The sequence below is a fragment of the Mercenaria mercenaria genome, chromosome 11 (genome assembly GCF_021730395.1).
Source record: "Mercenaria mercenaria strain notata chromosome 11, MADL_Memer_1, whole genome shotgun sequence".
NCBI lineage: Eukaryota > Metazoa > Mollusca > Bivalvia > Venerida > Veneridae > Mercenaria > Mercenaria mercenaria.
In genome coordinates, this window is record NC_069371.1 from 8574720 (window position 1) to 8602656 (window position 27937).

At 34.1% G+C, this 27937-nt stretch overlaps 1 protein-coding gene across 1 annotated transcript in view; it reads left to right on the forward strand.

Annotated features, from left to right (window-relative positions):
• LOC123532981 (uncharacterized) overlaps window positions 1-27937 on the forward strand; it is a 50989-nt gene that overhangs the window by 6869 nt on the left and 16183 nt on the right. The window contains exons 4-11 of the mRNA XM_053518496.1: window positions 1399-1510; window positions 2734-2918; window positions 7761-7829; window positions 14910-14934; window positions 19418-19525; window positions 22608-22747; window positions 23485-23661; window positions 27046-27127. Coding sequence (XP_053374471.1) covers window positions 1399-1510; window positions 2734-2918; window positions 7761-7829; window positions 14910-14934; window positions 19418-19525; window positions 22608-22747; window positions 23485-23661; window positions 27046-27127 — 898 coding nt within the window. The remainder of the gene's footprint in view (window positions 1-1398; window positions 1511-2733; window positions 2919-7760; window positions 7830-14909; window positions 14935-19417; window positions 19526-22607; window positions 22748-23484; window positions 23662-27045; window positions 27128-27937) is intronic.

Below are 27937 nucleotides of genomic sequence, written 5' to 3' on the forward strand. Positions count from 1 at the left end.
CCATTATAAGCATCTTTCCCAGATTTGTTTTACAGATGGGGGCACTTGGCCCCTTTATGGGTAGCTTTAAGCTAAAAGTAGAAAAAAAACTTTAAGCAACTGCATCCTGATGAACCGCTTGATGGATCTTCATCAATCTTGGTTTATAGCATCATTGTAAGGTCTTGTTCCAGATTTGTTCATGTTGGGAGACTTGGCACCATGTAGGGCCCAAAATACAAAATTGTTTAAACAGCTTCTTGATGGATCTTCATCAACTTGGGTCTCATTATAAGGTCCTCTCCCAAATTTATTAAATGGATGCACACAGCCATTTTTAGGGGCCGCTAGAGCGAAGAATAGAAAAGCTTCTAAAAAAACTGCTGTTCATGATCCACTTGATGAATCGTCATCAAACTTGGCCTTCACACTTGACCTGTTTTATGTTTTTTGTACTGAACACAGCTGTTGCCATCCATAATTCAGTGTGTCATACATTTATTCAAGGTCAAAAAGTCAATTTCATGTGAATGACTAATAGCCACTATGGCCCTTTTGTTGTAAGTTCTCAAATTATAACACAATACAGTCATATCAGGGCATCAGAAATGACTAGTTTCTTGATTTTAGACAATTTTTTTCAGTTTGATAAATGAAAAAAAGATATTGGTCTGGGAAAAAGAGACAAACATGAAAAAAATTCAACCTGCCAGCAGGAACTTGTTAAACTCCATTGAAATCTCTGTAAATGTTCTAACTACTTTCGACCTGGACTGTGTTATGCTACAGCAACTTTTGATCATTACAGAATATCTGAAAGGCTTATGGTTTAATAGAGAAATCATTTGAATAATTTATTTTGTTAAAACTTTTAAATACAGTAAAGTTCCGCTAATAAGACCAGGCAAAATGGTGGTCTCAATAGTGAATCGGTCTTATTAGCGGACCGTTTTTGCTCTATATTTTACACTTTGGTTCTTTAAAATTTCAAATTTTTTGCATGATTTTGAAATATTAGAAGTGGTCTTATTAGCAGAACTTTACTGTACATTGTTTTATTTCAAAGATTGTGTTTGTCACAACTCTACAGGAATGAAATAAATCTGTATAGTCCCTGCTTCTGTCATTTCCCAAAATGATGAATTTAAATACATTGGTAAATGTGGAAAGACACTTTATGAAGAAATGCCTTGCCTAGAACAAAATAGAAATGAGATATAAAACATACTCAATTTGATTGCATGACACAGTGCAGTACCAGTGTAAACATGTATTGTGGTTGGGTAACACCAACTGTAGTGAAATAATTTTATCTTGGATCAGATATTTAGTTTTCTAACTTTCCGAAAACTATAATTATCATACTGGCCTTTGAAAATTTGTATAAAAATCTTGAAAACTTACCTTATGTATTCACAGGCTTACCATACCCACACACGTGGATTACAGCATACAACATTAGTTATGGAAGCTAAAGCAAAAAAAGGGGATGTCCGATTCCAGAAAGAAGAGGTTGATGCATCAGTGCTTGGTATGTATGAAATCTTCTACACTTAATGTTTTCTTTCTGATGTTGGCTTGTCTTTCTTGCAGACTGGGGCTAAAATAGCAACTGTAAGTTTGAATTTGAGGTAACTGAAGGCTGACATTGCAACAGTGAAATTTAAATATGAGGTAACTTGAGGTTGATTGCAACATTAAATTTTAACTTTGAGGTAACTGGAGGCTGACATTGTAACAGTATTTCTACTGGAGGCAGCAGAGGTTGACATTGCAACAGTTTTAACTGAGGTAACTGAGGTTGACATTGCAACACTAAGTTTTAACTAAGGTAACCAAGGTTGACTTTGCAACACTAAGTTTTAACTGAGGTAACTTAACTGAGGTAACTGAGGTTGACATTGCAACAGCAAGTTTTAACAATGAGGTAACTGAGCTTTACATTGAACTGTAAGTTTTAACAAAGAGGTACATAATATTGTGTATCTTGGTATTGTCTGGAGGGGCACCTGGGGTCTTGCTCAACCAGGAAAACCTTGAAAGTAACCATATATCCTTTAATTTTGTCGGTGTGAACTGTGATGTGAAACCCAACAAACATTTGTGTGGGAATGTAACCAAGGATTGGTCCATTTCAAAATTATGTCAGAAACAGCTAACTATGTCTTAAGACAGTTCTCCAGACACTTTATAACTTTCCACCCTGTTACTGTGAAGTAGTTGATTCTAGTGTGACATTGTAAACTTTTTAAAACAGAAATATAATAGTGTTGTAATAAAAGTGACTAATATTTGGAATGCTGTATTTTGTCAAGTGGATTTTGCCAGGTTAGGTCACATAAAATGCGAAAGCACCAAGTTTGATCAAGCTTAGTATATTCATGAGAGCCAAATACTGTATCCCAGGTCTAGCTACTGTAATATTACTAATAATGACCCATTCATTGTATACCTCCATCTTATTGTCTGTTGTTTTGATTTTGATCAGTGAATTTCAAACGAAATCTTAATAAGTTTATCTATGTTAAAACTGAGAGTTTTTTGGGTGCAATATTTATAAAAACTATGTTAGGTCATGAATATTACTTAATGGCAGTAGTCTGACTACATGCAAAAAACGGGATTTAGAGTACATTTATGCACTGTATTTTCTGCCTGTTCGTATTTAGTTGTGAAATACAAGCCAATTTTATTTTACAAAATTTATACAAGTATATTATAAAAACTAAAAGTGCATAAAACATCATATTGTAGAGGTACACATTCCGGAACCAAAAGCACCATCACCGGAGAAAGAAGACGAAGACGAGGTAGAAACAAACTGGATGAATCTTGACGATGATGTGATGAAATACATCAAACAGAATAGACCCGAAAATAGAGATCTGAACCCAAATGATGTCGGCAAAAATCCTTTACCAGATGATTTCACCTGCCCAGTAAGTACAGTATACTCTGAAAACATTACAAACTGGCAAAAATTCTTTAACAGAATGATTTCACCTGCATTGTAAGCATCCATTGTCTGGTGCACACTGGTGTCTCGCTGTTCTATGGAATTGTCTATGTTCTGTATGATATTAGATTAGATTACCAGATGTTTTGAATTTACGAGTTAAATACTTGAACCCAAAGAAGGAAAAGAGAAACACAGGAACAAACACTGGATGTAAATAAGACTAGCTTTAGCTCTACATTATGGTGAGCTTTTAGGATTGTTGGAAGTCTGTCAGTCCATAATTTCATTTTAGAACATCTAAACCACAGGCAGTTTCCACCCAACTTCACAGGATAGTCTATTTATTGTGCAGTTTCTAATTCCTTCAAAGCTAGGTCATCTGTACAGAATTCTGGTTGTCAAGGTAATGAAAAGGAAAAGGTTTTAAAAACTCATCAATAGAAACTGCTGGTCTTAAATTGTAACAATTTCACAATTATTTTCTCATTTCTTTCAATCATTTTTAGCTCGACTTTTCGAAGAAAATATAGAGCTATTGCACTCGCCCCGGCGTCGGCGTCGCCATTGGTTAAAGTTTTTGATAAAGTCAGATATCTCTGTTACTATCAAAACTATTGACTTAAAACTTAAACTAGTTATTTACTATCAAAGTCTACACCAGGAGAAACAGTCCCCATAACTCTGATTTGAATTTTGACAGAATTATGCCCCATTTTAACTTAGAATTTTTGGTTAAAGTTTTTGATAAAGTCAAATATCTCTGTTACTAGCAAAGCTATTGACTTGAAACTTAAAATACTTATTTACTATCAAAGTCTACACCAGGAGAAACAATCCCCATAACTCTGATTTGAATTTTGACAGAATTATGCCCCTTTTTAACTTAGAATTTTTGGTTAAAGTTTTTGATAAAGTCAAATATCTCTGTTACTATCAAAGCTATATACTTGAAACTTAAAATACTAATTTACTATCAAAGTCTATACCAGGAGAAACAATCCCCATAACACTGATTTGAACTTTGACAGAATTATGCCCCTTTTTAACTTAGAAATTTTGTTAAAATTTTTGATAAAGTCAAATATCTCTGTTACTATTAAAGCTTTTGACTTGAAACTCAAAATAGTTATTAACTATCAAAATCTACACCAGGAGACACAATTCCTATAACTCTGGTTTGAATTTTGACAGAATTATGCCCCTTTTTAACTTAGAATTTTTAGTTAAAGTTTTTGATAAAGTCAAATATCTCTGTTACTATCAAAGCTTTTGACTTGAAACTTAAAATACTTATTTACCATCAAATCTACACTAGGAGAAACAATCCCCATAACTCTGATTTGAATTTTGACAGAATTATGCCCCTTTTAACTTAGATTTTTTTTGTTAAAATTTTTGATAAAGTCAAATATCTCTGTTACTATTAAAGCTTTTGACTTGAAACTCAAAGTAGTTATTTACTATCAAAGTCTACACCAGGAGACACAATTCTCATAACTATAATTTGAATTTTAACAGAGTTATGCCCCTTTTTAACTTGGATTTTTTTTTTTTACTGGCAAAGCTCAAATTCAGAGTCAAGCACTGAGAAGAGTCGAGCACGCTGTCTTATGGACAGCTCTTGTTAAGGGGGTGTGGTTAGTTTTACCTGTATGGCTATATAGAAAGTTTTGAAAATATTCTCTGAAACCACTACCAGTCTAATTTCAAAATAATCTCACAGGAATTGACCAAGTTCTTTTGAATCCTTTTGTTTTGTGAAAAAACATGGCTGCCAATGGTATGAAATTTTTTCTCCTATTTGGCTCTATGGAAAAAATTCTTCTCAGCTTTAAAATAATTTCTCCACAGTATTTCAGGGGTGACTTTATACCAAATTCCTTCAGATCATTCTATTTAGTGAAAAACATGGCCTCCATGGGGTATGGCTAGTTTTCTCTATAATTATTGCTATATTGGAAACTGTAAACATCAGTTTCTCTGAAACTGCTGGTCCGATTTCAAAACAGTTTGACAACAATGTTCCTTGGATGACCCTCAACCAAATTCCTTCAACCTATGTTCATTAGCTAAAAATATTACTGTCTGGGGTTGGGACTATTTTTCCCAACATGGTTATATGGAAAACTTTCTCCTGAAACTGTTGGCCCAAATTCAAAATAATTTTAATAAAACGTTCGTTTGGTGATGCTCTACCAAGATTCTGCATACCCTGTTTAAATTGCCTTTCCCTGCACTCCCCCTTTAATTATGTCTCCCACCATATTGATTTACTCCAGTCTGTCTGTCTGTCACAAAGCTTGTCTGCACTCTTAAGTCGAACATTTCTCATCCGATCTCACCAAACTTGAACAAAATGTGTTTGACCGTAAGACCTCGGCCAAGTTTGATAACTAGCCAAATCCGACCAGGCACTTTTGAATTATGGCCCTTGAATTACTGATTGAGTCCACTCGTCCAAGCCATTCATCTAAGCCATCTAGAGAAACTAGACATTTTTCATAGGGGCAGTTGTGGGAAACATGCGCTTTTCTCAAAAGCATCTCTAGTTTTTAGCTCACCTGAGCACGAAGTGCTCAAGGTGAGCTTTAATGATCCCCGTGTCCGTCGTCGTCAGTCGTCCGTCTGTCGTCAACAATTTGACTATTAACACTCTAGAGGTCACAATTTTGGCCTAATCTTAATGAAACTTGGTCAGAATGTTACCCTCATAAAAATCTTGGACAAGCTAGATATCGGATCATCTGGGGTCAAAAACTAGGTCACCAGGTCAAATCAAAAGAAAAGCTTGTTAACACTCTAGAGGTCACAATTTTGACCTAATCTTAATGAAACTTGGTCAGAATGTTACCCGCAATAAAATCTTGGATGAATTTGATATTGGGTCATCTGGGGTCAAAAACTAGGTCACCGGGTCAAATCAAAGGAAAAGCTTGTTAACACTAGAGGTCACAATTTTGACCCAATCTTAAAAAATCTTGGTCAGAATGTTACCGTCAATAAAATCTTGAACAAATTCTATATTGGGTCATCTGGGGTTAAAAACTAGGTCACCAGGTCAAATCAAAAGAAAAGCTTGTTAACACTCTAGAGGTCACAATTTTGGCCCAATCTTAATGAAACTTGGTCAGAATGTTACCCTCAATAAAATCTTGGATGTGTTCGATTTTGGGTCATCTGGGTTCAAAAACTAGGTCACCAGGTCAAATCAAAGGAAAAGCTTGTTAACACTCTAGAGGTCACAATTTTGACCCAGTCTTAAAAAATCTTGGTCAGAATGTTACCCTCAATAAAATCTTGAACAAGTTCTATATTGGGTCATCTGGGGTTAAAAACTAGGTCACCAGGTCAAATCAAAGGAAAAGCTTGTTAACAGTCTAGAGGTCACAATTTTGGCCCAATCTTAATGAAACTTGGTCAGAATGTTACCCTCAATAAAATCTTGGTTGAGTTCGATTTTGGGTCATCTGGGTTCAAAAACTAGGTCACCAGATCAAATCAAAGGAAAAGCTTGTTAACACTGTAGAGGCCACATTTATGACTGTATCTTCATGACACTTGGTCAGAATGTTACTTATGATGATCTCAAAGTCTAGTTTGAATCTGGGTCATGTAGGGTTAAAAACTAGGTCACCAGGTCAGATCAAAGGAAAAGCTAGTTAACACTCTAGAGGCCACATTTATGACCATATATTAATGAAACTATCTTGATGATCTTTCGGTCAGTAGGTCAGGTGAGCGATACAGGGCCTTTATGGCTTGTTTATGTTTCTCAGTATTTTCTCTTCGTATCCTGCGTCATATTTTCCTATGAAACTTAGTCAGAATGTTAATCTTGATGATCTTTAGATCAAGTTCGAATCTTGGTCATGTGGGTTCAAAAACTAGGTCACCAGGTCAAATCAAAGGAAAAGCTTGTTAACACTCTAGAGGCCACATTTATGACTGTATCTTCATGAAACTTAGTCAGAATGTTAATCTTGATGATCTTTAGGTCAAGTTTGAATCTGGGTCATATGGGGTCAAAAACTAGGTCACCAGGTCAAATCAAAGGAAAAGTTAGTTAACACTTTAGAGGCCACAGTTATGACCATGTATTAATGAAACTATCTTGATGATCTTTAGGTCAATAGGTCAGGTGAGCGATACAGGGTCTTCATGGCCCTCTTGTTTATGTTTCTCAGTATTTTCTCTTCGTATCCTGCGTCATATTTTCCCTCATCCCCCCAACCCCACTAAACTCCATTACCCATTGCAAACTAATTTCACAGCTGTTTTTCTCGTGTGAACCTCTACCAAAGCTGTTCAGGCAAGCTGTGAAACAGTTGAGAGATCTAGGATTGCTATCACCCTCTTCAATCCAACTTCTGTCAGATTATATTAGCCTTCCATCACAATTGTAAGATATGTATGAAAAACAGATTCTGCTGTAATTAACAATTATGGTGGATATCCTGTAAGTAATCTTGAGGTTTAAGTTGTACTGGAACACATGTGGGTTATTTGACTGAGCATGTTTTCTTACAGTGCATGCTGTGCAAATATTGTTGACTTTCCTTAGTAACCCATTAAACATTTTGCTAGAATACTGGCAAAGGGGAAGCACTGCCTTCTTGTATTTCATGTATCATACAGGATGTTGCCTGTGTTTACATATAGTGCAAAATAGTCCTTAACTCCCAGATTCAGTTTTGTAGGACCCAAATTTAATGTTCTTAAATGTTGGAGGCTTGACTTATGGTAGATATTTTCCAGAGAAGCCTGCCTGGATAGATTTTCATACTGTATATATATTTATCTGTTCTCATTTGTGTAATTACAGTTGTGTAACATAAAGTGTACTGGAGCTGGAGCTTTCAAGATGCATATTGATGGGAAACAACATAAGAATGTAAGTTAAAGGTTTAACAATACTTGAATTTCATTAATTTTTGTGCATTCATAAAGATAGATATTCTTCATTTATTGATAAGTTACTCGATTAACTTGTATAGTAGAGAAGCCTCAGAGATGTCTTCTTAAAGGTTTGTACAGTTGAACCTGCCATAACAACCACCTGTATTAAGCAGCCACTTGCCTTAAGCGGCCGGTCAGCTAACTTCCCTAACTGACATTGTGTTGCTGCCTTTGTCAGCTGCTTAATACAGGTTTGACTGTATACATCATACTACTTTGACTTTTACTTAAATAAAGGACAGTTCTTCACCTGTACTAAGTAACCTGTACTAAGTACAATTTGGAACAAAGAAAAGGTAGGTTTTTTATATTCTCAGTTTTCCATTAACCATGAGGTAAAATATGCTCTGTTATTCGCTAATATTTTTGAAGTTTTAAGCAATGGATGTTAAAGGTATGTCTATATTAAAACCAAAGATATTACCTTCCATTTAAAATTAATGTAAATTGTAATTTATTGTTTATAGAAGGCATGCTCCTTCAATACAAATTGTAAAACATACATTTTGCCTTAATTTTTATTTGTTTCTTACAATTTTATGTCATAGTGATTCTTTATTGAAGTATTAAAGATGTGGTACATGGTAAGTGCAAGGATAATTACACATAGCTGTCACTTTTTGTGAAGTTACGCCTGCAGATTGCCAAACTTTATCTTGCGGTACTATGCGGACATTTTATATTGCCAGATGCAAATATGATACACAGGTTGCAAAATTATGAAGTTGGGATCATTCTGCCATTTAATGCATCCATTGTAAACCCTCTCAGCATTTCTCTTTATATAGCAAAACAGTAAATATTACCAATATAATGGAAGAACAAGCCAGCCTTTTGACAACCCTTATGATTTCCAACTTCCCGTCTTTATTGAAATATCTGTTTGCAAAACTACAGTCGAAACTCGATATCTCGAATTTTAAGGGACCGTGCTTTTTATTTCGAGATAACCGAAATTCGAGTTATGAGAAGGGACGTATGGACGGAATGACGAAAAAAGTTGGTTTAGTTATGAGAAGTTTTAATAAAAAATAAACGCTGTTTCCGTGATGCTGTGTATACGCTGTCGGCACTATACACGTACACGATTCCGTACAGTTTGTGTTTACCAAAGTTTTCACTTTTTTTGAAGAATGAAAATGATACTAACCTCAAATGTTTTTGAGCAAAGTTCCTTTATGTACCACGTTTCTCTCCCAGAGGATTGACAGCATTTCGATCTGACATTTTGAACGAATGATACCTTCCCTCAAGAAGTTAATTTTTAGCTCATCTGATTTTTTGAAAAAAAATGATGAGTTATTGTCATCACTTGAGCGGTTGTCGGCGTCGGCGTCGGCGTCGGCGTCGGCGTCTGCGTCGGCGTTGCTTGGTTAAGTTTTATGTTTAGGTCAGCTTTTCTCCTAAACTATCAAAGCTATTGCTTTGAAACTTGGAATACTTGTTCACCATCATAAGCTGACCCTGTATAGCAAGAAACATAACTCCATCTTGCATTTTGCAAGATTTATGGCCCCTTTTGTACTTAGAAAATATCAGATTTCTTGGTTAAGTTTTATGTTTAGGTCAACTTTTCTCCTAAACTATCAAAGCTATTGCTTTGAAACTTGGAACACTTGTTCACCATCATAAGCTGACCCTGTACAGCAAACAACATAACTCCATCCTGCTTTTTGCAATAATTATTGCCCCTTTTGGACTTAGAAAATCAGTTTTCTTGGTTAAATTTTATGTTTAGGTCAACTTTTATCCTAAACTATCAAAGCTATTGCTTTAAAACTTGCAACAGTTTTTCACCATCATAAGTGGACCCTGTACAGCAAGAAACATAACTCCATCCTGCTTTTTGCAAGAATGATGGCCCCTTTTGGACTTAGAAAATATCAGATTTCTTGGTTAAGTTTTATGTTTAGGTCAACTTTTTCTCTTGAACCATCAAAGCTATTGCTTTAAAACTTGCAACTGTTGTTCACCATCATAAGCTGACCCTGTAAAGCAAGCAACATAACTCCATCCTGCTTTTTGCAATAATTATTGCCCCTTTTGGACTTAGAAAAATCATTTTCTTGGTTGAATATTATGTTTAAGTCAACTTTTCTCATAAACTATCAAAGCTATTGCTTTAATACTTGCAACAGTTTTTCACCATCATAAGTGGACACTGTACATCAAGAAACATAACTCTATCCTGCTTTTTGCAAGAATGATGGCCCTTTTTAGACTTAGAAAATCATGGGTAGGACAATATTTCTATTATACAAAAAAAATCAGATGAGCGTCAGCACCCGCAAGGCGGTGCTCATGTTATACATTCTCATCGCGATTACCTCTAATTAATCCTTATCAAAGATCCAAGCTGTTCAAACTAATTAATTCATTAGTTTAAATTAAAAGCAATTTTCATAACGTCTCAAAAACAAATGACCGCCGATTAAGAAATCTAATGTTTACATCAAACAATTATAATTATGGCACGTGCAAACAAGTATGACATCACCTCACTTTGATTATCACCGCACCTTTGATATATCGGCATCGCGGCTCTCTGGTTAGGCAATAAACGTGGACAGGTGTTAAAAAACCAACCACATTCACAATGAGGTGTGTGAAATTTTATCGCATATTTTTCTCACTTCGACTTACCGAGTTTACGATGCACTTGAATTTTACTGACGGGACTGAAAATCCCTTTCGACACATCCGTAGTCTCGGTAAGTCAAATTTTGACGTAACCGGAGTTGAATTACATATATAAAGAAGGAAATTTGACGGGACTTGAAAATTTCTTCGACTTAAGCGGAATTTCGAGGTAAGCGAGTTTGAGATACCGAGTTTCGACTGTATTTGATTTATTTGCATGATCAGATCATATTTAAATGAATTTCATAGCAGTCAGTGTGATGTTACTTAAAGAAGTCACATTATGATGTTGCAACAACTTTGAATAAGAGACCATCCTGGTATGGTGATGGATATTGGCCAAATTCTATAATTTATTGAATCGGTATTTTCTTGTCCTTGAAAATGATTAAAATCCTAAAACAAATACTGTAAGTTCTTGAAAAAAATTTAAGTCTGTTGGCATTTCCTTCAAAGTTACTTGAGAAAAGTTTTGTCAGCAACTTTGGTGTTTTTGGAAAGAAGAAATATAAAAAAGAAATAGATTGATATTTACACACAGAGCAATTTCCATCTTTAACATTATTTTGGAAATAGTTGATAAAAGTTTTCTATTCACAGTTTTGAGAAAAGAAGTCGAGTTCTGTCTTGGGTGCTGAATATGAACTATAATCTTATTCAAAGGACCTGAAAATTCTTTTTATTCAAAGTGTTTTGGTACATAGTCACAAAGATGCTTTTAGAATTTTGTTTTAGCAGTGTAAGCATACTTTTGAAAAGATACCAAGTTTTACCATTTTTATTTGACATTAGTCATTTGAAAATGGAAGCCTTCGCTGATGAGAAACATATGCTGTGTGAGTCATTTTGTGTTGCTATGCCACATTTTGACTTAAGGCTAACTTAAGATGTACATATCTTTCATATTACTGTATCATGGTAAAACATTTACTTTTGAACAGAGCTAAATTTAACCAAATGTGACTTAAGAAGTAATGTATAGAAAAAGCGTGTTTTAACATTATTAATACACAGAAAGAGGTTATACGCGGAATAATTTCATGAGGGCATAGCCTGAGTGAATTATTCTGGCAACATACTACCGATTTTGAGTGTATTGATTTAAGTAAAACACGATTTTGCTATACTTTATTTCAGTTCTAATATGCCCTTAATCTAAAACAGTAGATAAAATATAGTAGCGCTCTTTCTTGGTCACAACAAAAAACATTGACATCAGCGCATGTTAATGTGACGTCATTTTAGCGTAAGCGTGTTTTAACAGAAACAAGCATAATAGAATAAGGATTATTGTATTTTCTGCCTCTGCAATTTAACGTTTCGCGAAGTGATCATACGTCCATGCTTATGAAACAGTTTAAGGATGAATTTCTTAAAAGTTTCTGATTGGCATGGATTGAAACAAGGCTTGTAATACAGAAAACAGGTTTAATGCAAGGCTCATGTTTACATTTAAATTCCTTATGAAACACCCTTGCTGTAAATCTGTTTTAAGTTTGAAGGCATATCCAAGATATGTCTTCAGCTCCCAGTACTTGAAGAGATACACAAGCAAAAAAGAAAAAGGAACTGAATGTTTAGAATATATGTTTAAAATTGAATATTTGCATGTTCAAAAGGCCTGCAAGTTGTGCCAGATGAAAGAGACTTCCCACGTTATGTATGTATGTGATATAGGTTCATGACACTGGCACCAGTTTGTTATGAATTATGCCCCTTTATACTTATCTTATACCCAGTAATATAATATTGAATAAACACCACAAGGGTCATTGCTTGTTTTTGCTTTTTTGGTCCCTTGTCAATGTTTCACAACCATCTGTCAGTTCATCACACAAAATGGGATCATGCAATCACTTTAAAAGTACAAGATATTTTTTCATGAAGCTTCATAGATGGAAATATGGAAAATGTGTACGTCCAGTTATTTCATAGCTATGGCCAAAATGTGGTTGCTGTGATAATAAATAATCAAGAAATGTGACAAAAAGGTGGCAAAGGGGGATCCTGCAATAACTTCCAGAAGTACAAGATACTTTTTCACAAAACTTTGTACATGGATAGGTGACAATATAGACAATATGCACATCCTTAAATTTTGTTGCTATGTCAACAAATTTATTGCTATAGTCCAAAACTATGACAGAAAGGTGGGTTCTGCAAAAACTTAAAAAGTGCAAGAGATTTTCTCATGACACTTGGTACATAGATAGAAGACTGTGGAGGACCTACATGTTATTTCATTTTCTCTGTTTGTTCATCTATTCATCAATCTTTCTGTTGATCTGTCACAAATGGTTGATTCTGCCATAACTTTGGACATGGGTAGAAGGCAATATGTAGAATATGCTTATCTTTCTGTTTTGGCCATTTGCTGATCAGTCTGTCAGTCCGTCTGTCAGTCACAGAAGGTAGTTTCTGCATTAACTCTATGAAACCTTGCTTATAAATGACAGGTTAATTGGATAATGTCCAAGACCATCAAGCAAATTTGGATATAAATAAAGTTGTTAAATGAAGTTGTTTCTATGGCAGCAAATATAACAAATATCCCTTCCAGTTGACACTTGTTGTCTGGCCAAAGTCGACACTTGTCTTTGATTATGTAGACCCTTCAATAATTTTTTTCAAATTTCATTGGTGAAATACTTTGCATATGAAAAAATGATACAAATTTAAGATTTTTTTTTTTATTTTTACATTTTAAATATCAAAGATTTGCACTGACAGTTGTATGTTTCACAAGAATTCAATATATATAAAAGTTAACAAAAATTATTATTACCTCCCTCTTGTCCATTTTTGTTGTGCAACTAAGGTAGATTGTAAATATATGTCATTTCGGTAGTAACAACAGTTGAAAAATTGGCCTTTTGATACAGATGTTGAAATATCCTAATAATTATGAAATTGAAATGGAAGGCCGAAATTTATATTGAAGTCAAAAGAAATATTCCACTATTTTAGTACTTTCATTTAAAGGGAAGGTAATTACAAAATTGTATAAAAGTTTGTAAAACAAACATATCAAATAGGGATCTGGCTCTATTTAATTAACTGTTTTTACCTGAAATAAATGTGCAACAGACTGAATGAAAAGTGAAAAATCTCATAATGAGAATGCCCACCTTTAGTGTTGATGATAGTCACAATTTTACAAAATTTAATAGTCATAACGAAAAAAACAACATAGACAAGTACTTAATTAATTTTTAGATATTTAAGTCTGCTTTAACTGAAAACCTCCTTGGCCTTGTTAGCTTAGGTAAAGCACAATGGTGTGAATGAGGGGGTTACATGCTCTGTCCTTTGCCTCAGAAGATAGTGTATCTGAAATCATTGATCCTCAACTTCAGAGTATTGTGGGGAAGATGTCATTCACTTGTGGAGAACAAGTTTGTACTGGTGCAGAATCCAGGGATACTTGTTTGATTAAAGGAGGGCAATTACATATATGTACTGTGTATAAAAGTCAAGTACTCTGTACAATTAGATGAAACATCTAAAAATGACATTGTTAAAGGAAAAAGATACAGATTTAATGCAAGGTAGTTGAAGCCTTGCTGTAAACCTGTAAAGTTATTTAACATTTCAAAAAACTTGCATCGTGTCAAAAGAAGAATGGGTTGCACATTAAAAGAAAAATGATTAAAAAGATACAAGTTAAAAGCAAGTTCAGTCATGCTTTTAATTTGTATTCTGTTGGATCTTAATGATTTAGAAACGGAAAAATATAGGATCCAGGCAGTATTGAGTGATGGTATGTTGGTATGTATGGTCCAAATCAACAACAACAACAACAGAAATGAAGAAAAAACAGTCTTTTTCATTTTATTTCCAAATAAAAAACAAAATTCATTGTAACTTACTTGTAAAGCAAGACGAACATTGTACTGAAATGATATTCCACCAGCGTCAGTTTCATATGATAATTCTATTGAGAAAAGCAGTAGCAAATATTAAAGTATGTTCTACATCAGTCAGCCAGGTTAGCTCAGTTGGTAGAGCACAAGGCTATGAATCGAGAGACCACTAGTTAGATCCTGGCAAGACAAATGTTCTTGACAACAATATGATTGAAGCCATTCCTTCTCCACTTCTGATTTATGTGGGGAAGTTGTCATTTACTTGTGGAGTACAGGTTAGCATTTGTACAGAATCATGTAAACAGATTCCATTTAACTTAAATAATGTTGAAAATGGTGTTAAACCTATATTTCAGTTAGGTTATTTGTGGAATGTATATGGAAACATAATAAATGAATAAATAAATAAAGAAAAGATAAGGAATTAATTTTAACAGATGACTAGTTTTATTTGAAAGTGGGTAACTTATTGTTCTTATACTAAATGAAAGACTTTCTTCTCATTTCAGAACATCGAGGCAGCAAAGCAGGGTGGTAAGTACAAGATATATAATGTTACCTTGTTCTAAAAGTGATTCTTAAGTGCCTAGTTAAAAAGGACAAGCTCTTTATTAAAAAATATATGAGCCTGCATTTGGTGTACCTTTGTTTGTAGTTTTTATGTAATGGAAATTGGAAAAATGGTTAAATTTTATTGATGAATATTTAATTTGCTTGTTTTAACTTTCTGGAGAATATGAAATTCATAGGAAAATCAGACATATTATTTATAATTTGAAACATTTATTGAAAAAAAATTGTTGTTGAAACATAGCCCCATTTCTTTGTTTGGTTCTTAGTGTCATATGTTACTCTGTAGTTATTTTAAAGAAGTGCCAGTAAAGTATGATAGAAACTGGAATGGAGGAATTACAAGTTACAGAGGGGATCAAATCATGGTGTATCAATTTAATGACATGTTACAAAGTGGAAGGAGCAGAAACAAGTTATAGAAGTGATGAAGTAATGATGTAACAATAGCAACAACAGAAACACAAGTTACACAGGTGTCAGTGACAACAGAAACATGTTGCAACAGTGACCAGGTGATGGTGTATCAACAGAAATACAAGTTGCAGAGGTGACCTTTTATTGGTGTCACAACAGAAGCACAAGTTACAGAGGTGACCATTTTATGGGGTAAAAACAGAAATAGAAGTTGCAGTGGCGACCATGTAATAGTGTAACAACAAACACAAGTTGCAGTGGCGACCATGTAATAGTGTAACAACAAACACAAGTTGCAGTGGCGACCATGTAATGGTTAACAACAAACACAAGTTACAGTGGCGGCCATGTAATGGTTAACAACAGAAATACAAGTTGCAGTGGCGACCATGTAATGGTGTAACAACAAACACAAGTTACAGTGGCGACCATGTAATGGTGTAACAACAGAAATACAAGTTGCAGTGGCGACCATGTAATGGTTAACAACAAACACAAGTTGCAGTGGCGACCATGTAATAGTGTAACAACAAACACAAGTTGCAGTGGCGACCATGTAATGGTTAACAACAAACACAAGTTACAGTGGCGGCCATGTAATGGTGTAACAACAGAAATACAAGTTGCAGTGGCGACCATGTAATGGTGTAACAACAAACACAAGTTACAGTGGCGGCCATGTAATGGTGTAAAAACAGAAATAGAAGTTGCAGTGGCGACCATGTAATGGTGTAACAACAAACACAAGTTGCAGTGGCGACCATGTAATGGTGGAACAACAAAGACAAGTTGCAGTGGCGACCATGTAATGGTGTAACAACAAACACAAGTCACAGTGGCGGCCATGTAATGGTGTAACAACAAACACAAGTCAAAGTGGCCATGTAATGGTGTAACAACAAACACAAGTTACTGTGGCGACCATGTAGTAGTGTAACATCAGAAAAGAAAAAGATAGGTTTGAAGGATATTTTTGGAGGTTTCAATTTACCAGAATTAATGATGAAATGATTGAGGAAATCATTGTATGAAAACTTTATGAGAAAAGTGATCTAAACTGCTGAAGATTTAATTATCATCTTTCCTGAAGACAAAAGACTTTATAAAAACAATGCTTTACAACTTAGCAGAGATGTGGGTATAAATACCTAACATTATCTTAAGACAAGTGTTGACTAAAATGAGCAGAAAGTTTTCAGAGGGAACATAAGAAATATTCAGTGTCCTACTGAACACAGTATTGTCATTGGACTAGAAATTCTCTTCTGTTTTGAAGGAAAAAAGATGACATAGTGGTTTCATCTGCAATTGTTGAACTTGGTTTTATAAATGCTAATTTGTTGTTAAAATTTGCACATTTGGTTGATTTTATACCCCTAAAAATGTGTTGTTTCTCATTGCCATTGAGCTCCAGGCTGCCTGGCAGTATCTTTTAAATGAATGTATATAATATATATTAGGGACTTCCGTAGTATCAGAAATTTCTGCTTGACCACAATTGCAGAGAATTCAAAATAGGTGTAATATGAAGTTAAAGTCTCACGTAATTAAAAATCTGAGTTTTTACTAGATTTACTAATTTTTGCAAATTAATCAAAAGTGCATATTAAAGGCACAGGCCTCCAGATCGTTCAACAACAAAAAAATATAAATGAATTAGGTATCAGGAAATTAATGCTATATTTCTTAAGAAAGCTTTGACCTAATTACTGACAGACTATATGTTATGGAAACATGAGAATGAGTTGTTTTTACTAATATTTACAATGAAAATGGAAAAGCATTTGTAACACATTACTCAAAGTAAACTGTTTTAATTATAAATATATATATTTAATGCGCTAAACACATAGTCCTCCATGACAGTATTGGTAAAGACAACAGAAAAGTTTATAGCTGTGGCTGCCCGGGTTCAATTCCCAACACGGGCATCTTTTTTTTTCTTGATTTGGCATTTTTAAGATAGTTTAGAAACGAAAACTCATATTCTAATGACCAAACTTCAATAACAAAGAAAGGTCATTTTTAGCCAGACTCCGGAGGTCAGTGCCTTTAAGTGAAAATTGATTTCATGCAAATATTTCTGATATTATACTTTGTTTTCCAATGTTACCATGCTTTCAGAAATTCATTGGAAAATGCATATAAGGAACAATTACACCAAACTGCTAAAAATATATCAATACTGGTAAGGAATCCAGGAACGCTTGTTAGGTAAAAATAGTGCTGAATCCAACATGAACACTAGTTATGTTAAGCGGCCGTCTTACATACTTGTAACTTAAATTCTGTTGAACCTAACATAACTTCCAGCATCAGTCTCTTATGTTAGTTCTAAACATCTTATCCATGGGTTTTGTCGATACTGTGAAACCCTTCAGTTTTACTGACATGCAATTTTGTTGTTTCTACCAAATTGACTGTTTCGTTCAGGCATGATTTGAAAGCTTTCCCATTTTTAAATATAGCATTTATGGGAATTTTAAATGTTTGAAGCAATATAATGTTATTGATTAAAACAACCACAAAATTGACTAAGACTAGTTCCTAGTGAATTCCCGTTGAGTATTTTAAAACAATTTAACAATAAAACCATGCAGAAAGACAAATAACATGTTAGATTAAACTTCTGTGTATTGAAATAAATTTGCTTAGTAAATATATAGAGGATATTTTGTTTGTTTCAGTGAAATATCAATTTTATTTCACAAGTGAGCATCAAAAACTGATATTTTCACGAGTGGCGTAGGCACGAGTGAAAATGACTTTTTTTGGTGCTCACAAGTGAAATAAAATTGATATTTCACTGACACAAACAAGTTTTCTTTTTATTTCATGTGTAAAACTTTACTTTTGTTGCATAATTTATAAAATGTTGAAAATCGCGGGAAATATCATCAGAAAGCATAACACAAATGACGTCATCGTCATTATGGTCCCTGGTATTCATAACGGTCGGTATACAATTTGACTTCAATCGTGATGGAAGACCGGAACTAGTTTGGCAAAAACAGTGAAAAATAAAAATGATAATCTACTGTTTCAAACTGTGGATTATCACTTTTATTTCACTGAGAAAACTATAATTCACTGGAAAACCTAAAATAAAAGTTCTTTACAGCTAATTAGTTTCTCACACTCACACTTAAAACCTTTCATCAGTAAGCAACAATATATAGTTGCATTGGTATTTCATAATGAAAAATATTAATTACTATAAACTTGTCATGTTATATATTATTTTCTGCAGTAAGGTAAAAAAAATTTGAGCTTAGTCATTTTCTTGCAAAATAAGGTGGGGGAAAAAGCCAGGTTATTACATATGTCTAGTTCACATTTCATATGCAAATTAGTTTTGGTTTGTAAATTGCTAATGTGAAAAAAAAGGAAACAACAGTGAAAAATTTAAAGATTATCTAGGTCATATATAAGATATTAATAATACCCAATCACTTACTGACAGTTTCAGTACTATTTCATATGACACCATTTTGTATGTTTTGGAGTTCAGTAACTTCTGACCTCTGGGTATTTCAACTTTTGCTTGGAAACGCCTGAATATAGCATGGTTAGCCTGTACCAATCTTAATTCAGTATTTACATGTTTTCAACAAATACCGTAAGATGCTTCATCAAATTCCAAGAAGTGCATGTATCAAATATGATAGTTTGCTATTTATTAAACATTATTTCAGTTACAAGGTGTTTTTGTAATAGCGTGATACAAAAAAATTTATTACCTGATGATTATGTGTAATCTCCATCATTGATAATTATTCAAATTTCCTTGTTCCAATTTACCTATATAAAAATATTGCAAGCAGTTCCACAAGGAAAATGTCAATTTTCGTCATTTCTTTGAACTAAAATTGTGATGTTAAAATGTTCGCTACTGACTGAATTATATTGATCAGTTTTAAAACTTTGATTGCCTTCTTTGGGGTAAGTATATTTCAAATCATCAGCAATGGGAATTATGTTCTGATGTTAGCACTTATATTCAGCTTGCAGACATGTTGTATATTTCCAGCCAAGATTAAGAAAAAGAAAATTGCTTCAAGTGGTGTTATGGTGGAAACTAAAGACAGACCGTCCAAATTTTCTGAAATGGCCAAAGACAGCCAAGTAGCTTTGCTAGGTAAGAAAGAGATAGAAGATGGAAATTTTAGGGTATCTTAATAATTTTGATACTATGTACCTGGGAGTTTACTACATTTTTTTCCTCAGATGGGTCCCATAAATGGACCAATTCCTAATAAACTACCAGAATTCCCAATTTGTACGTTTGCATGACCCACTTTGTTCCCAAATAGTATGTTTCCACTATTCATTTTTTACCTACTTTACAAACTGTTGCAACTTAAACATTTCATCTGACTTCTCAGAATGGTTAAACACAGTAGTTTTATTACTGACTTGATATCTCAGTCTGTATTGTATCATAGCTACTCAAAGTCATTAGGCTGATACTCTGTACGGACATTTCATAGTCAAACGTAAAACTGGACAAGTAAACAGAGAGTGTGGTATTAAATTACTTGCACTGTTAGTTTAAAGAACTTAAGTTAGCTATGTATATTTAGTAACCTTTTAACAAATGGAATATCAGTGACATGAGAGCTGGGTAGTCTTATCTGCACCTAGGCAGCATTTTGACTCATTAGCTCGACTATTCGAAGAATAGTCTAGCTATTCTACTCACCCTGGCGTCGGCGTCGGCGTCACACCTTGGTTAAGTTTTTGCATGCAAGTACATACAGCCATCAATTAAAGGCATATAGCTTTGAAACTTATTTTTTCTTTTTCTAGGTCAATTACCAACCTCTCTGGGTCAAGTCCCATAACTCTGACATGTATTTTGAGCAAATTATGCCCCCTTTTGGACTTAAAAAATTTTGGTTAAAGTTTTACATGCAAGTTACTATCTCCAAAACTAATGCAGATATTGATTTGAAACTTCACGTGTCTTCGGGGTTATAAAACTAGTTGATAGCAGCAAGTCCCATAACTCTGACATTCATTTTGGCCAAATTATGCCCCCTTTTGGACTTAGAAAATTCTGGTTTAAGTTTTGCGTGCAAGTACATACAGCTATTTCTAAAAGGCATATAGATTTGAAACTTATTTTTTCTTTTTCTAGATCAATTACCAACCTCACTGGGTCAAGTCCCATAACTCTGACATGTATTTTGAGCAAATTTTGCCCCCTTTTAGACTTAGAAAATTTTGGTTAAAGTTTTACATGCAAGTGACTATCTCCAAAACTAATGCAGATATTGATTTGAAACTTCACATGCGTCTTCGGGGTTATAAAACTAGTTGATAGCAGCAAGTCCCATAACTCTGACCTTCATTTTTGCCAAATTATGCCCCCTTTAAGACTTAGAAAATTCTGGTTAAAGTTTTGCGTGCAAGTACATACAGCTATTTCTAAAAGGCATATAGATTTGAAACTTATTTTTTCTTTTTCTAGATCAATTACCAACCTCACTGGGTCAAGTCCCATAACTCTGACATGTTTTTTTTTCGAGCAAATTATGCCCCCTTTTAGACTTAGAAAATTTTGGTTAAAGTTTTACATGCAAGTTATTATCTCCAAAACTAATGCAGATATTGATTTGAAACTTCACATGTGTCTTCGGGGTTATAAAACTAGTTGATAGCAGCAAGTCCCATAACTCTGACCTTCATTTTGGCCAAATTATGCCCCCTTTTGGACTTTGCAAATTCTGGTTAAAATTTGCGTGCAAGTACATACAGCTATTTCTAAAAGGCATATAGATTTGAAACTTATTTTTCCTTTTTCTGAATCAATTACTAACCTCACTGGATCAAGTCCCATAACTCTGGCATATATTTTGGGCAAATTATGCCCCCTTTTGGACTTTGAAAATTCTGGTTAAAGTTTTACATGCAAGTTTTTATCTCCAAAACTAATGCAGATATTGAATTGGAACTTCACATGTGCCTTCGAGGTTATAAAACTAGTTAAGAGCAGCAAGTCCCATAACTGATATGCATTTTGGTCAAATTATTCCCCCTTTTGAACTTAAAACTCTTTTGATATTTAACCTTTTTGGGTAATATTTTCCTGCTTCTGGGTCAATATTTCGAATAGTTGAGCTTGGCTGTCTTACGGACAGCTCTTGTTGTTATGAAACTATTTCAAAATGTTTGTCTGTATAGCATCTGGGACAAGTTTAAAACTTTGTTACTTTAAATAAAAAAACTAGGTCACTAGGTCAAATCAAAGAAATAGCTTATTTACACTCTGGGGGTCACATTTTCTGTTTGAATTTTTTCAGAATGTTTGTCTCTATGAAATCTAGTGGGATAGTAGAGGTCAAAAACTAGGTCACTAGGTTAAATCATAGAGAAACTTTAACACTCCATAGAGGTCACAAAACTAGATTACCTGAAGTAAAAACTAGGTTTTGAGGACAAATTTTCATTTTGATCTTCATAAGCTTTCACTGATACAGAGGGTACAGTGTACTGATACAGAGTGTGTATACTGTACTGAGAGTGTATAGGAGAGATCGCCGTGACGTCACGCGTTAACATCTGTTTATCAGGTGGTTGGCAAAACAAATGATTTTAACACCGTTTGCGTATTGAAACAGAATTTTTAATTTTTAATAACTTTTTTGCTCATTTATGGATTTTCAAAATTCAAAAAGATTTGAAATACTTACAATCTTCATATTTTTGTATTCAAATATCTTTTTTCAATGAATAACCGTTTTAAATGTCATATAATTTTAAAAGCGGCGTAGTGATTTTCACAACCTTTAGAAAAACAGTGTAAGTTAAGCGTTCATAATTAATCCATTTTATTTCGAAATAACAATTAAAAGTAATCAATAAATTGCTTGTTTTATAACCTTTCCATTGATCAAAAAATTATTTATGTAATTTGTGTTTTAAGAAAGTTTAGACCGTTAGAAAAACATCACTGTTTACAAAAAAAACATGGACGGTCGGCTTCTGCCCACCCGATCATTGTCTTATCAGTTCTAAAAATAGAATTTGTATACAAACACGATCTCTCCTATAATGTACTGATTAAGAGGATGTACTGCACTGATAGGGGTTACACTATACTTATACAGAGGGGCACTGCATTGATACAAAGAGTATACTGTACTGAGGGTATAGTGTATGTATACAGAGGATAAATGTATTGATGTAAGGTTTATACTGTACATTCTTTTATTTAGGCCTGGAGTTTGTGACGGAGTTCCAGAAGACAGATTTCAAGTTACCTCCGAGATACGTGTGTAACCTGTGTGAGTCCAAGTGTGATGGCTCTACCATTATACCACATGTGATTGGGCTTAAGCACAGACTGAAATACATGGTAGGCTTCCACTTTCAATACTGTAAAATCATGTATATTGGTACAGGAATAATTTGTTTGGATTTCTTGATAGCATCAGTCTTCAAAGATTAATCCCAACCTACAGATTAATTTTCCATTATTTTATATATAGAACTGGAAATCCACAAATTTATGTACATTTGTACCTCAAAAAAATGTTTAATCTGGAACCCTGAAGCTATATGTCAGTTAGTTTGATTGATTTAATAGTATATGTTTTCTTTAGTTCATGCTTTTAGGTATACTATAGTGTTGTTTGTCAGATTATTCATATTTGTCTTATTATTTGTTTGGGGGGTGTCTTATGGCCCAATATGAATGCTTGAATCCTGTAATAGCTGCATTTTCTCATATTGACCCTGATTTCCTTGTATTGGCTCAGTTTAATTTTGTATTTGTTCAGTCAATGTCATATTTGATATGCACAATTTATCTAGTATTGTCTTCAATATTGCACAGTTGAATAGTGATACTACATTTTAATGTGAATACAGTGAAGAGATTTTTTTTAAATCAATCAAAAAAGCACTAGTAATTTGGAGATAATGACATCAAATGAATTTGAATCTGGCGACCGCTGTGTTGATCAGACTGTATAACACACCTTATCCAATGAGTATACCTCATTATTTAACAGAATATTTATTTTCTACACTTAAAACTCATTTCTTGGAACTATCACGGCACATCTAAACATTTAAAAAAAAATATTCCAGCAAATCAAGAGGCCTCTGATGTACGACCATTTGACAAAGTTTAATTCAAAGAGGAAGAAGTCCGAGATGAATGCAAATCTTGAAGATTTTGCTAACGAGATTGAAGCTGAAGTGGGCCGTGGTGATGTAAAGATTAAAGTGGAACTAGAAAATTTTGAGGATGAGGATGAACTAAAGGTTTGTTCTTAGAAATCATAATTATGGTTTTCAGTTTGAGACAGCCTGCTGAGTAAGCTCAGTCCTGTAATGTGAGAGGTTTAAGGTTGATCTCTGGATGCAGCTTATATAAGCAGCTTATGACAGTTTGTAAGAAAATAGTAATGTGTCTGATGTGCTTCACCCCCACTTTACAGTCATATGGAGAAGTTTGGCAGTTACTTGCAAATACAAGTTAGTATTGTTACAGAATCCGGGAACACTGGTTAGGCGAACTGACTTCCATTGCATAACTGAAATACTGTTGATAAACAGCATAAAACCAGTCAAACACACACTTTGATATTAATTCAGTATTAATTAAATTCATTTCGTCTGATTGAAATTTGCCTGATACTGATTTTGTTCACTTTCAACTATTGAGAAATGATTGTGGCAGTAAGTGCAAAAAAAATACAGCTTTATTGTAAACTGCTGCCATGTCTAGTGAGGTTTAAGGCTTGATTCTGGCAGGCTTCTGCTGGTGTAGGACAATAGTTGATATCCTTCATGGTACATTTTCACCACCAGGCTAGCGGCCATGTAAGGGACACACCATTTCAGCACTAGTTTGCTTCTGATTGTTTTTTAGCTCGACTATTCGAAGAATAGTCTAGCTATTCTACTCACCCTGGCGTCGGCGTCGGCGTCGGCGTCACACCTTGGTTAAGTTTTTGCATGCAAGTACATACAGCTATCATTTAAAGGCATATAGCTTTGAAACTTATTTATTCTTTTTCTAGGTCAATTACCAACCTCACTGGGTCAAGTTCCATAACTCTAACATGTATTTTGAGCAAATTATGCCCCCTTTTGGACTTAGAAAATTCTGGTTAAAGTTTTACATGCAAGTTACTATCTCCAAAACTAATGCAGATATTGAATTGAAACTTCACATGTGTCTTCGAGGTTATAAAACTAGTTGATAGCACCAAGTCCCATAAACTCTGACCTTCATTTTGGCCAAATTATGCCCCCTTTTGTACTTAGAAAATTTTGGTTAAAGTTTTGCGTGCAAGTACATACAGCTATTACTAAAAGGCATATAGATTTGAAACTTATTTTTTCTTTTTCTAGATCAATTACCTACCTCACTGGGTCAAGTCCCATAACTCTGACATGTATTTTGGCCAAATTATGCCCCCTTTTGGACTTAGAAAATTCTGGTTAAAGTTTTGCGTGCAAGTACATACAGCTATTACTAAAAGGCATATTGATTTGAAACTTATTTTTCTTTTTCTAGATCAATTACCTACCTCACTGGCCAAGTCCCATAACTCTGACATGTATTTTGAGCAAATTATGCCCCTTTTGGACTTAGAAAATCCTGGTTAAAGTTTTACATGCAAGTTACTATCTCCAAAACTAATGCAGATATTAAATTGAAACTTCACATGTGTCTTCGGGGTTATAAAACTAGTTGATAGAATCAAGTCCCATAACTCTGACATGTATTTTGGGCAAATTATGCACCCTTTTGGACTTAGAAAATCCTGGTTAAAGTTTTGCGTGCAAGTACATACAGCTATTACCAAAAGGCATATAGCTTTGAAACTTATTTATTCTTTTTCTAGGTCAGTTACCAACCTCACTGGGTCAAGTTCCATAACTCTTAACATGTATTTTGAGCAAATTATGCCCCCTTTTGGACTTAGAAAATTCTGGTTAAAGTTTTACATGCAAGTTACTATCTCCAAAACTAATGCAGATATGGAATTGAAACTTAACATGTTTCTTCGGGGTTATTAAACTAGTTGATAGCATCAAGTCCCATAACTCTGATATGCATTTTGGTCAAATTATGTCCTGTTTCGAACTTAAAACTCTTTTGATATTTAACATTTTGGGTAATAATTTCCTGCTTCTGTGACAATATTTCGAATAGTCGAGCTTGGCTGTCTTACGGACAGCTCTTGTTTGCCTTGCAGCAGGTGTTCCCTCAGTATTCTGTGACATTGTGTATTAATATATGAAATAATTAAGTATTCAAGAAACAGGTTAAACAACATTGAAATATAGGCTGATGCAGTAGGTGATTTTGTAAATGCTGTTACTGTTCAGTACAGTTCATTGACAATCACTTACAACTCAAATATTGAAAGTTTAAACAATCCTTGTTTCAGTATTGATGGTTTTTGAATTGACCATAACATGTCCAAAAAAAATCTATTTAAAACTGAAATTCCCACAAATTTATTGACAATTGTAATCACAAAAAGCCTGCAAGGACTTCCAGGCTAACAGATTTAGACAGGCAAGCGGCAATAAGAATCTGTCAGTTTATTGCTTTTTTGTCTTTCATATTAAGAAATTATCACAATACATATATTCAGATGGTATTTATAATCTGTAATTTGAGTGGTATTGATTCATTATCTCTTACGTGAGTGGTATTGATTATCTATTATCCAAGTGGTATCTGTGATCTTTTAATTGAGTGACGTTTTTGGAGAGGTATTGATATGTTGTGTTAATGATATAGATGATGTGTAATTTGAGTGGTATTGATGTTACGCCCCCCTTCGAAGAAGAAGGGGTATATTGTTTTGCAGATGTCTGTCGGTCGGTATGTAGAACAATCCGTTTCCGGATGATAACTCAAGAACGCTTTGGCCTAGGATCATGGAAGTTGATTTGGATGTTGGTCATGACCAGCAGATGATCCCTAATGATTTTGAGATCAGTAGGTTAAAGATCAAGGTCACGTTGACCTGGAACTGTTAAACGGTTTCCGGATGATAACTAAATAATGTTTGGGCCTAGGATAATGAAAGTTGATAGGGAGGTTGATCATCACCAGCAGATGACCCCTATTGATTTTGAGGTCAGTAGGCAAAAGTTCAAGGTCACAGTGACCTGGAACAGTTAAACGGTTTCCAGATGATAACTCAAGAATGCTTGGGCCTAGGATCATGAAAGTTGATTTGGATGTTGGTCATGACCAGCAGATGATCCCTAATGATTTTGAGATCAGTAGGTCAAAGATTAAGGTCACATTGACCCAGAACAGTAGAAGTTTTGTGTACAGTGACCAAATGATTTCTGTTCCTTGTGCAATTACTGAATGCATCAAGGGGGGAATTTCGTGTTGTACGAGCTCTTGTTTTAGTGGTATTAATGATCTGTTACAGTGGAATTCAGATATTTGCATAACATATTTGTCGGGACAAAATATTCAAATAACAGGAGTATTCGATTATCAGAATGCTAACTTTTCAATGTTTTTTAGTACAAATCACACCTGATAGTAAGTGTAGAAGTTGTTGGTTGTAGACAGTTACGAATTTTAATGATATGGTATGATAAAGTTATCAAATCTGAACAAAATCCAAATATTATTTGAGTGGTATTGATTATTTGTTACAGGAAACAATGATGAGACATTCAAAAGCACTTGCTGTGAAAGTGAAAGAGATGGAAGAAGGAAAGATAGATTCATTTAATGATGGTAAGTTTGGTAACACTACTCTGTCATTTAAGGTCATTTCACATACACATTGATCTAAACAAAACTGATAAAAGAGCCATTTAATATTATACATGTATGCCAACACAAACAAAAAAATAAAAAGAAACAGAAAGGAAAAAATGCATAAATTGAAATTTTATTTAGGTTAACATATTAAGTCTGAAAAGGTGTTGAAAATCACTTGATTTTACAGCTTGTTCATTGTTTCTTTGATCATACATACAATCAGCCGAAACATCATAATAAACAAACATGTGGTGTTTTCCAAATTGGTCCCTCAGTTTATGAATCACATTGCCATTTCATTCTCCAATAGTGATTTCAACACCTTTGTATGATGCTGTGCTTATATATATTTTTACCCAAACATTATGCATATATGTGAAAACTAGCTGATTCCGGACTGAAAAAAACAAGAACTGCATCGGTTAGGACTTGGTTTTGGATTGGTGCGTACATGAAATGGCCTTCACTGGTATAGTATTATAGGTTTACTTTAGTTGTTTTTTTTTGAAAGAATTTTCCTGTATAACTACTGTAAAGGAATATTTGAGGTCTCAGAAAGAATATTTTCATGTGTCTGATTTTTTACTGAAAAGTGTTAAGAACATTATAATACTTTAGTATAAGTGGTGATAGGAGTTTGAGGTAGGTATAAAAATGATTCAGGTTGCAAGTAATTTGTTCTAAAACTACTGTTCTGGCAAAAAAAAAAAAAAATGAAGAAGCTATTTTGCAGAATGTCATGGGATGCAGTGATTAATGTAAATATAGCAGTCTGTGTTTTAG